This window comes from Cibotium barometz, chromosome 26 (genome assembly GCF_041138505.1).
Source record: "Cibotium barometz isolate CiBa-2024 chromosome 26, ASM4113850v1, whole genome shotgun sequence".
NCBI classification, from domain to species: domain Eukaryota; kingdom Viridiplantae; phylum Streptophyta; class Polypodiopsida; order Cyatheales; family Cibotiaceae; genus Cibotium; species Cibotium barometz.
Window position 1 is genome coordinate 35,932,011 of NC_141071.1, and position 12,288 is coordinate 35,944,298.

General features: G+C 38.8%; 1 protein-coding gene across 1 annotated transcript; it reads left to right on the forward strand.

Annotated features, from left to right (window-relative positions):
• Window positions 1–11,020: 11,020 nt before the first annotated feature.
• Window positions 11,021–11,587, forward strand: LOC147623908 (pterocarpan synthase 1-like). Its single transcript, XM_086820832.1, has one exon. The coding sequence runs from the start codon at window positions 11,021–11,023 to the stop codon at window positions 11,585–11,587; it is 567 nt and encodes a 188-aa protein (XP_086676958.1).
• The last annotated feature ends 701 nt before the right edge of the window (window positions 11,588–12,288 follow it).

The window sequence follows — 12,288 nt, forward strand, 5'->3', positions numbered from 1 at the left end:
TTTTGTTTATTCTTTGATTGTTTGCCCTCTTCCATTGAATCTTGCTTTATGGTGATTCGATTCACCTTAAAGCAGATGACGGGCCATTAGAATCTCAATACGGCTCCATGTGTTATGGTGAATCGAATCACCAAAATGCAAGATGAAATGGTGAGAGATTCACGATAATCCTCCTCCCGTTGTAGTAAATCGATTCACTATAACACGAGGAGGATTGTTTTTGCTTCTGGTGTCTCACGTTATGGTGAATCCATTCACTATAACACAAGATCAAAGGGCAAAGGATTCACGATAATCCACCTCGCATTGGTGTCAATTAATTCACCATAATGCGAGGAGGATTATTGTGCTTTCAGTGGCCCTTCATCTCGCGTTATGGTGAATGGATTCAACATAACACGAGAAAGTGCATATTGCTTTCTTGGCCACCCTCTCTCGCATTATGGTGAATTGTTAATGCATACGTGATTGAGGTAGTGACTTTTGGAGCCGAGACGCTCTATGTATATATCAAAAACCTTTAAATGATGTTTTGCATAAGATTCCAAATTATTTTCGTGGTTATGAATATTGGTTAATAAAATTATCAAAGTGAATCTTGTTTTCAAGAATTATGATGGAATATTTATTTGTTTAAAGAATAAATCTCAAAAATTAAAGTCATTAATCTGATGACAAGGTTAAGTTGACAAAAATATCGTTTTGTCTGAATCATGAGGCGCGCGGCCGGTGCTAGGCAGCCAGATCCTCTTATCGATGATGAAGAGTTAGATCCGGACATTCATAAAGCCCTGCACCGATCCCAACCTAGTCCCTTCAAGGGTGAAGGGGAACAGTTAGGAGAAGTAGTGGAAAAATGGATCGAGGTAATGGAAGAGTATTTTGATGTAACGGGTTATAACGAGAAGAGCAAGATGGCTCTCGCCAGATTGCAAATTGTGGAAACGGCCAGGGTCGCATGGAGGAACCATTGCGAGACAAACTGTCTCGACCAAAATACCCAGACCTGGTCAGATCTTAAAGCTTACCACCACAGGAAGAGGTTCTGTCGTCTAGGCTTGCTGGAAACCAAAATGAATGAATTCTTAGAACTGAAGCAGGATAGCCGGATGATTGAAGAATACCATCAGGAATTCGCCATTCTCCTCAAATATTCTCCACTTTTGGATGAAGAGCAGTTGATGGCCAAATTCATTCGAGGGATGAACAAGCCATTGGACACTTTAGTGAAAAATGCCAAAACAGTCTCAATGGTAGAAGCTGTCAGAATGGCAAAGGACATTGCCAAAGCAATTGTTGTTAGGTCCCGCCAAAGCTTGCACCCTCAAACTTTAAAAGTTTCCAAACCCCGGGAAGTGCTTCAAACTTTCCACCCCCAAAGAGGCAGCAAGGCCCTAATCAGAATCAAGATGCTGGGAGATTCAGAAGTGAAGGAAGACCCTTCCCTCAAAACACTTTCTCAAGAGCCCCACCTCTTTTTCAAGGATTCAGAGGGACGAGCTTAGAAGTGAGAATAGGTGTTTTGGATGTCAGGGTTCTGGTCACCAGCTTAAAGACTGCCTGACTCCTGCCATGTCAAGAGGACAGGCAAGTCAAGGACCCAGAGTGCAGAGACCAGCCCCTTCATATTAGTCAAATCACCGTCTCGCCAAAATCACGACAATCCCAGGAGGACTCCAGCTCAACCATCTGCCTCTGTTCAGAGTAGTCTAAGAACTCCCTCCCATAACTGGGGTAACCAAAGAGAGAGAGTTCCGTCGCCCCAATCTACAGCAGCCAGAGCAGTTACGATAACAGAAGTAGTGGAAGAGGAAAGAGGTCAGATTTATGCCGCAATTGAAAACCAAGGGCCAAATTGTCAATTCTCTGTCATTCATACTCCAGCTAAGTATAAGGGTAAGTTATTCAAGCTTTTGATTGATTCAAGCAGTGCTATTTCCCCAGGATGCTTGCGTAAAAGCTAGTCTTAGAACAAAAATTAGGGAAACCTATGCAAGTTGAATTGGCCAGTGGGAAGATTCTTTTCACTCACCATGGGACAAATCTTATTTAGTTTAATATAGATGGGAATGTAACTGATTGCCAGTTTCGAGTCTTACCTTTGGGAATTTTTGACGGAATCCTTGGAATGGATTGGCTCCACAAAAATCAAGCTGACATTCACTATCACAATGGAACCATTTCCTTCCGTGACCTTCACGGGAACAAAGTTCAAGGAACTAGAATTTATGGATCCTCATATCTACAATTAGTAAAAGCTTCTAGGTTACTGAAAGGACATAGAAAGAAGCAACTCATTTATATTGTCAAAATGAATCCGGTAGACACAAAGTTAAAGGTTAAAGAACCAGAATGGTTGAGTGAGTATGATGATGTATTCCCAGCAGAGCTTACTTAGATGCCTCTGATTCGGGATGTAGATCATGAGATAGAATTAACCCCTGGAGCTCAGCCAGTAGCCCAACGCACATTTAAAATGCCCGTCCCTGAAGCCATCAAACTCAAGGAACAGCTTAGGCGACTGTTAGAACAAGGGTTTGTAAGACCCACTGTTTCACCTTGGGGAGCGCTAGTTCTCTTTCAGAAAAAGAAGGATGGAACGTTAAGACTCTGTGTGGATTACAGAGGTCTTAATCAGCTGACAGTTAAGAAAAAGTATCCTATCCCCGAAATTGATGAGCTTCTGGACACACTAAATGAAGCCCAGATCTTCACAAAGATAGATCCAAAATCAAGGATACCAGATCAGGATTAATGATCAAGATATCTCGAAGACAGCGATCAATACTCGCTATGGGCACTATGAATTTACTATCATGCCGTTTGGATTGACAGATGTCCCCGAGCTACATTCAATCGCCTAATGCAAGACATTCTCAGAGAATACTTGGATGATTTTGTTCTTGTTTTCTTTGATTCTGATTTACTCAAGGAATACAGCTGACCATGAAGCTCACGTCCGTAAAGTTTGAGATTCTAAGGAAGCACCAACTCTTTGGAAAAAGGAGCAAATGCACTTTCTCTGTCGACCATGTTGAATACTTGGGCTTTCTGGTATATCCAAAGACGGAATTTCTCCAGATTTTGCAAAAGTTCAAGTAGTCATAGATTGGCCTGAACCAAAGACAGTGAAAGAAGTCAGAGGATTCTTGGGATTAACTGGTTGGTATAGAATTTTTATACCTAAGTATGCTCTCATAGCTTCCCCCTTGACTAATCTTCTCAAGAAGAATACCCTGTTTCAATGGTCTGCCAAGTGTCAGAGCACTTTTGATAAGCTGAAGGCCGCCTTGGTAACCAATCCCATTCTAAAGTTGCCAAATTTCTCTCTACCCTTTGAGGTAGTAACTGATGCGAGTGGTTTTGTTTTGGGAGGTGCGCTCATGCAGGAAGGTCATGCAGTGGCCTATGAATCCCGAAAACTCAGAATGCATGAGAGAAATTATGTTGTCCATGACCTGGAGCTACTTTCAATAGTCTATGCCCTGAAGTTGTGGAGACATTACCTACTAGGTCAAAGATTCACTTTGATGACAGATCATCAGAGCTTAAAGTGGATCTTCACTCAGAAGGATCTTAACATGTGCCAAAGAAGGTGGATGCAGACCTTGCAAGAATTTGATTTTGAAATCAAGTACCGCCCAAGCAAAGAAAATGTAGTAGCAGATGCCCTCAGCAAAAAAGCCTCCTTACTTGCAATCACAATGGTGTCAAATCCATTGATTAATGAAGCAAGAGAGAAGATCATGCAGGATAGATTCTTTGGCCCTATTGCTACCCTACTTATGCAGGAAAGCAAAACTCCTCAAGAGGAGTTGAACCGAGTTTAAGGGTACAGCCTGGATGAAGGAATTATGTATTATAATAGCAAGCTACGCATTCCCAATGATGAGAGAACTAAGGGTCAAATTCTAAATAAAGCCCATGATAGCCTTATAGCAAGACATCCAGGATTCATCAAGACCTACATGTTTGTAAAGAAAAGCTTCTTTTGGCGTGGACTAAAAAAGGATGTACTTAATCATGTACGTCAATGCCTGATATGTCAGAAAGTCAAAGCAAAGAGAGTAAAAATGCCTAGGAAGTTACATCCATTAGACATCCCCCACATGAAATGGGAATGTATCACTATGGATTTTATTACTGGACTACCTTCACTGCAATCAGGTTAGAACTCCATCTTCATGGTAGTTCACAGACTAACCAAAGTTGCCCATCTGATTCCAGTAAAAGAAGCCTACATTGCAGTGAATGTGGCTAGAGTGTTCCTCAAGGAAATCTTCAGATTGCATGGCCTACCCAGGAGAATAGTAAGTGATCAAGATCCCAAGTTCACGTCAAGATTCTGGATTGCATTCTTCGAAGTAGTAGGAACTTTCTTGGATCTCAGCACAGCTTACCACCCTGAGACTGATGGTCAAATTGAAAGAGTGAACCAAGTAATCGAAGATATACTTCGGTCATGCTGTGGTGGCAGGGAACCCAAGAAGTGGCTATGCTATCTGCACCTAGTCGAATTTGCCTACAATGCTTCTTATCACCGAAGTATCGGGATGAGCCCTTTTCAAAGCTCTGTATGGAAAAGACTACCTAACACCATTAACTTGGTCTGACCCATTAATTAGGGTCGAGATGTCCAGATAGATGCTTGACAACATGGAGCAGCATATACAATCAATCCGTAAGGATATAAAAGCTGCCCAGCATAGAGAGAAGAAATATGTAGATAAGAAGAGGTCAGACAGAAAATTCAAAGAAGCAGATATGGTCTTCATTCGAGTACGCCTCAAAAGAAGCTCTCCATCTCTTGGGAAGTAGAAGAAGTTATCCCCCAGATACTGTGGACCATATCTTATTACAAAGAAAGTAGGTGTCTTAGCCTTTGAACTTCTTGTCCCTCCTCATCTCAAAGTACATAATGTATTTCATGTCAGCCTACTTCAGAAGTATGTACCGAGCCGAATCATATGCTTAATGATGAACTCTTAACTTCTTCAACCCAAGGGCGAATGGAACTCCAACCTGAAGAAATCCTTGATGTTCGAGAGAAGATTCTCAGGAACAAAATTCTGAGAGAATTATTAGTCAAATGGAAGTTCTCTCCTTTTGAAGACGCCATCTGGCAGAAAGAAGCCAAACTGATGTAGGATTACCCCCAGTTTGCAAGATGAGGACATCTCACGTTTTTCAAGTGGGAGATAATGTAAGATTCCTCCCCAGCCCCTCGGGATGTCCAATTTCTTCCTCTGTAATCAATTCCCTTTTGAGAATAATAAAAGATCTTGTTTCTACGTGTTTTGGTCTAGAGAGAGAAAATATTCTAGAGAGAGATAATTTAGTTTTTAGATATATTTGGATGGAAAAATATCCCTTCTTATTAAAATAAGTTCCCTCGAAACAGAAGTTTAGAAAGAAATTCCTAAGGTGCATTAGAAATAAATTATAATGTGCACAAAAGACCTTAGCCTAAGGGTCGAGATTTTTTGAAAATTTTGGATTAAGGTTCCTATGGACCAATAAGATTAATCGAAATGTAGGGAGGAGATAAATTGAAGAATAAAAGAAGAACCCCCCAAAAATGAGTAAATGCTCACATAAGATGAAGAGTGGACTAATAACCGAAGAAAAAAGTAAAAAAATTAAATTTTGACACCTCAGAGTGGGGATCTCCCCTCATGAAGTAGGCACCTTTTTTCTCATCATTACCCCCAATTTTAGATCAATAAAATGAGATATTTCATCTCTCCTCTCTCCTATTTCCAAAGTAGATCCAAAAAGTAAGCTAAACTGACCCAAAAATGGTCAAAAATTAACCAAACAGTGTTTATGCACTATTACTCTGCTCCTGTCCTGAGGCATCTACATTGAATTTCTTAATAATTCAATTGTTTTTGGCCTAATCCTCTCTAAAGTGAATTAGTGGCCACTCTTGCTTCAAACAAGAGTAGAACCCTCAATCCCCCTTAATCCTAGAAAGATTAACTAAGAGATTAAGTAAACTCTTCTTATTGTTTACTCTCTTGAATTTAAAAAAACATTGTGTAGATTAGAGTTCTATAGATCTAATTTGGGTTAATTGAAGTCAAATAAAGAATGATAAAAATGAGAAATTGTCAGCCATACAAAGAAATTTTGTGGAAAAGAAAGTTTATTTTTATGTTATTCTAAAAGAGTAATTCCCACCATTTTTGCATCTAAAAAAAATATTCTAATTACTCCATGTACATATTCACCTATGAATATGCATGGATATCACTGATATTATTTATTAAATTTAATTTTTATGCATAGAAAGACGCATAAAGATATTTTTTTATTATATAAGTGTTATTCTAATTAAATTTTATTTTTATGCATAGAAAGATGCATAAAGAAATTTTTTTTATTATAAAAATGTTATTCTCATTAAATTTGATTTTTATGCATAGAAAGATGCATAAAGGATTTTTTTCTAATTATAAAAGTGTTATTCTCATTAAATTTGATTTTTATGCATAGAAAGATGCATAAAGGTAATTTTTTAATTATAAAAGTGTTATTTTCATTAAATTTATTTTTTGTGCATAGAAAGGTGCATAAAGGATTTCTTTTTATTATAAAAGTGTCATTCTCGTTAAATTTGATTTTTATGCATAAAAGATGCATAAAGGAACTTTTTTTAATATAAAAGTGTTATTCTCATTAAATTTGATTTTTATGCATAAAAAGATGCATAAAGAAATTGTTTTTAATTATAAAAGTGTTATTCTCATTAAATTTGATTTTTATGCATAGAAAGATGCATAAAGGAGTTTTTTAATTATAAAAGTGTTATTCTCATTAAATTTGATTTTTATGCATAGAAAGATGTATATTGGAAATTTTTTTATTATAAAAGTGTTATTCTTAAAGAAATTCTTTTTATTTTAAAAGTTTTATTCCTATTAAAACTGATTTTATGCATAAAAGGATTTTTATATATATAAAAGAATTATTCCCATTGAAGTTGATTTTTATGCATAAATAGTTGCATAAAGAATTTTTATATCAAAATTAGAATTCTTTTAAATTCTATGTTTAAATTCTATGAGTATTTGATAAATGAATAATTAAATACTCTAAGAGATAAATTTCTATCATTTTATATTCACACGGATTGTAAAAAGAAAAATCAAGAAATCTATCAAGATCGAAATATTTAGATAAATGATAAATTTATTCCTCATTGGAATTCGTAACTAATTGAGAAATCAGTTAAGTGTATATTCAAAGAAAGAAATTCGATAAAATAGTAACTAAATTATCAAACCTTTTCGAGAAAAGATAGTTTAAGAAAAATCTTATCCGACTCGAACCTTGAATCAGTTTATGACCAAGACCAAACTCTTTTGTCAGTTTCGAGGAAAGAAAATGTGACTAGTTTAGAAAAATTACACTCAAAACCCCCGCCAAATCTAACACTAAGTTTGAGACTCTTCGAATTGATCTGTGGATCAAGGTTACAGAATTCGAGAATTCTGGTATGAAATTCAAAATTCCATTCAAGAAGATTTGGGGATACTGTTTCAAGAAATACTCCTTCTATTCAAAAGAAAGTCAAACTGAAAACTTGCATAGAAACCCTATTTTCTTAAAGGACTGTCTTACGCCATAATGTTGGAGGAAGCAACAGCTGGCAGGGAGTGTTCAAAGGACGGCTCACATGGCAAAGCCTGCCCAGGTCTTGACAAGCCTCGGTATGGTTGAAAAATGGTGTGCTTCCGATACGATGGGCGAGGGTCGACGAAGCGGTCCTTGAGTGAAGTGCCAAGACACCTAAGGAGGATCCCGGAGGATTCTAACACCAGGCGATGCACGAGCTCGCGGTGCCTAGGACACCCATGCGTATGTCATTAAAGATATGTATGATGAACGAAATGATTATTGTAATCTGTTACTGGATCTCATTGCTCTCTAGAGGGTCTCAACGGAGAGTCCAGAGAGTGATATTGCTTTTTGAGAAACAAGGGACTGGATGGAAATTTTGAGTTATGATATCTGTAACGAATAACTGTTTGTCAATGGATTATTTTATATGTTAAAGTTTTAAAGAGGAGTAAGTGCGTATCTGTATTATTCGAAAGCAAAAGTTAAGAAAGGCATTCAATTATGGGTGGATGAGTAATTGTCTGGTTCTACCGATTCCAGTGGTTGGGTGGTGGCTAACCCATGGGCCGGATGGGGTTAGGCTGGAATCAATGGAGTTTTAATAATTAAATGAAATAATAGGAATACGCTTAGAATTTGAGTAGTTAAATAAAACCCTAAAGAATTTTTCAAATGAGTAGATCAACGGCTGTGCCTAATTTTGGTTAGGAAAAAAGCGTTGATTTTCTCATATGATTAGATCAACGGCTGCGTCTGATTTTGATTAGCAAAAAGCGTTGATTTCTTCAAATTAAGTTAGTGATAGTTTTCCTTCTATCTGGTTCAATCAGGTGAAGGATAGTTTAATCTCTTGAACCCATTAGAAAATTCATTAAGAAAATCAAAAAGGTGGAATCGTCCCCATTTTTCGAACAAGGGAAATTTTTCCGGTTTCGGTTTCGGAATGACCACCAGATTAGTCTTGTGTCCGGGCCGTTTCGAGGGCGAAGCCTCGAGTGGGAAACCCTTCCCCATGCAAGAGGAAGCTACTTCCGCTCTCCTAGCAACCGGGAATCCGGTGCGCGGAGGGGGCAGAGGGGTCTCAAAACTTTTGCTTCATATGCAAAGGTTATTTGTCTTGGAAGAGTCTCTTCTTCAGTTTGACTAACTTGGGCTTTTGCTATAGGGGAATCCTCTTTTGGAAAATCTATCTCTTTCTTCTCCTTCTAAAAATCTTTGCTAAAACCAAAGGGTGAGTGGGAGCTCTTCACAAACTCTTCTTCTTCATCCTCTTTTTTTGCATCTAAAGGGGAGGGGTCACACGTAATTCCACCAAAAGTGGTGAAAATTTGTAAGCACCTTGAGAGAGGGAGGTTTACTTCCCTTAGTTCTTCTATTTACCTAGGTAAAACTATCCATATCGCTTGGACCTAATAGTTTCCCTTTATATTGTGTTTCTTGAGCGTCTTACGAAGGGTATGCATTAGGGAAATTGTGGACCTTATGGTTTTGAAGCATGCATTAGGGAGGTTTTTATTTGATGTCTTGAGTAAAAATAACATCTCCCAAATCTATCAATATATTATTTGACAGGTTTTTGGCCAGATCTATCTGTACTACTAAAGCTTGCATTTTCCAAACACGGGTTAACTTCTGCCACCGCCCGTGTCTCCTCCTTGCTCATTAGCATGTCCTTGTGGTTGCGGTTGCTCCAAGTCTACTCCTCACAAAAATTAAAGAATAAAAAATGCAAATAAAAAATGCAATATAGTTTTGAAAATAGTTCGTTTTTAAGACCTTCAATTTATTAAAAAAATGGAAATATTTAGAGTTTATTGTCCTTTCATCTTTCAATTTTTTTGCTTTTTTATCCCACTAAAATGAAGTGAAATCCTCATTAGAGATATTGTACAAAATAGTCATTGTCGATCAAAGTATCACCATAATTTAGTCAAATAAGTAGCTACTTTGCCTTTATTGGTCTTGCCTTATGGAAGAGTGTGGAGATTGGTTGAGCTAAAGTTTCTTTTGTCAAAGCTATGAGGTATGGATGGGGTAGATCGATAGATCAAATCATCCTTTAGTACTCCTCCTTTAATAACATCAATGTTTTTAATATTATGAATCGTCAAGACCTTGCTTTTAGTGATCATGTTAAATGTATCATGACGCACATTCAATGATGGTAGAACTCCTAGCTGTAGTAGTAGTTTAAGCGATAAAGATAGTTTTACCTCGGTAAATAGATAATTATCAGTTTAAAGCTGTAGTAGTAGTGGGGGGGAAGGGAAAACTTCAAAGGGGAGGGCATAAGCCTAGTGGCCATATCGCCCACACAAACGCACATGCTTAAGACTTGAGCATAAGGTCGGGGGCAAGTTCGATTTTTGGTGGGCACCCTTGCCCTTCAAAACTGATAGGTATGGTGAAATATAGCAAGTTTTTTTAAATTTTAGTGCAACTTTTGATGCGGGCACTTTAGTGTAACTTTTGATGTGGGCACTTAAAAATTTTAGTGTAACTTTTGATGCGGGCACTTTAAAATTTTGCAAGTATTATGGTACAAAACAGATGTGACGTGCTTGTCAAAAAGCAACTATGGTACCACTTCTCTACTTCTTAATTTCTATATTCTCGCCATTGTCAGAAGTTTTTGGCGAGCCCAAAATTGAGTGGATGAGGCCGATGTATTTCGCCTTGATCCACTCGGCTCCGCTCAATGTTGTGCACTCGTTGGAATAGTAGTAAGAAGTGTATGATATAGTTGACGATATAGTAAAGATAATCAAGAGTGTGTATGCAAGTGATGTGTGTGTGTTGCATATAAGCATGATTGTACATATAGCATGTGCTTGTGGTGCATCAGTGTATGGCTCCGGGGATGATGACTCAAGCTCATGCTCTGACTCGCTTATGTGATGAACTTTGTGCTATAACTCCATGGTGTGGCCTCTTCTTGGTTCGGTTTGATGTTATTGCCTGGCACAAAAGCCTTGAAGATGCTAGTGTATTTTGAATGTATTTTGCACCAGCTAAAATTCAAAAAAGCTGATTGAATTTACTCTCATCTTTACAAAACCGATCAAACTTTTAAGTTTTCGTAACTTAAAAACCAGTTAATAATGTGATTTTGAATAGGGAGAAACCGATTGTACTCCGACTTGTCTTTTTTCTCACTTGCTGGGAAAAGAGTTTTTCTCTAAGATTGGTAGGTGCCTAAGAATTCCGTGAACCTGGTCAATGACCTGTCATTAATGAGGGAGGTACAAAAAGAAAAGGGACTTCTGGCCCCAGAGCGTGGGCCAAGCTTTTTGTAAAGAAAATTGGAATATGCTTACCATTTATTTAATCAAAAAATCCCGCTGAAATTCTATAAATCAAGCCAAGGGTTGATTGGCTAATTCGCATATCGAGAATGGCTAATGGTTTAGGGCTGGCCTTCTGCAAGCTAGTCGTTCTCGTGATGATATGCAGCGCCGCAGCTGCTCATGATCATCACCACCCTGGGCAATTGGGCCGTCGCCTGCACAGGCACAAGAAGTTCCATGTCTTCTTTCACGACTTAGCAAACGTGACGGACATTGAAATCGTTCCAGGCGTGGGGTCGGGCGCCCTCACCACCACGACCGCCCCATTGGGCAGCATCTTCCTGGCCAATGACCCCATCACAACCGGCCCTGAGCTCACCTCTCCGCTCGTGGGCACCCTCACGGGCACCTCCGTCTCCACTTCCTCCGAGGGTTTCGTCTATTTTGGCTCCTTCACCCTTAGTCTCAACCTGGGCTCAACTATGGGCCTGCAGGGCTCCCTCGCCCTGATGGGCCTGTTCTCATTTGGCGCGGCACCCACTCCCACGGCCATTGTGGGCGGCACCGGCAGCTTTCTCTTCGCTCAAGGCACCGTTACCGTTGTGCCCGTGGACATCACAACCTTCAATCAGACGCTACGCTTGGATGTCGACGTCTTCTGGCCTCCTTATTAGCTGATATGCTCCACTGGGCACCTGCACTGTGGTGTGGTGTTTAATAAGGGCTTTGATTATGCGCTATGGTAGGATTAAGCTGCACTCGCAACGCCCATTGTGCAAACAGCGCCTTTAATGTATCGCTATTTAGACATACTATATAACAAGGTTGTCGCGGTTATTAGCAATAGTGCATGTACAACGTTAATTAGTGTTAATTTGTCACTGCATGCGGCCTATCATGCTTGCGTTAATTTGCCGGGTTTGATTATAACAGCAGGTTTGGTGCCTCTAATGTGTGAGTATTTAAGCAGTAACGTAGCGTATGAAGGACTGTCGATACGAGCCATGCTTTTTTTGAAGCAGCACGCTTCAACGGAAAGGCGAAGAGCTTGATTCAACGGTTTAGGTGATAAGATGTTCGTATCAGTGCTCTCAGATAACCCGGTTTGTAGTGCCCTCACATAACCTGGTTTGTAGTGTAATTTTCTCTGCTGAAGTTTTGAAATCGTGGTTGGAATTTCACCTTTGAAATTTGTACATTTCACTTATAAATCTCTACATTTGTACAATTTCAAGTATTTTTTAAGTTTACATCCTAGTTAAGCCTTTGATTTTATAAAGGGTTGAAAAAATCATTTTTTCAACATGTGAGGAAATTAGTGTTAGTTCAATTTGTGATATTACACGTGTAGAAGAACGGCCTATTGGAGTAAGAT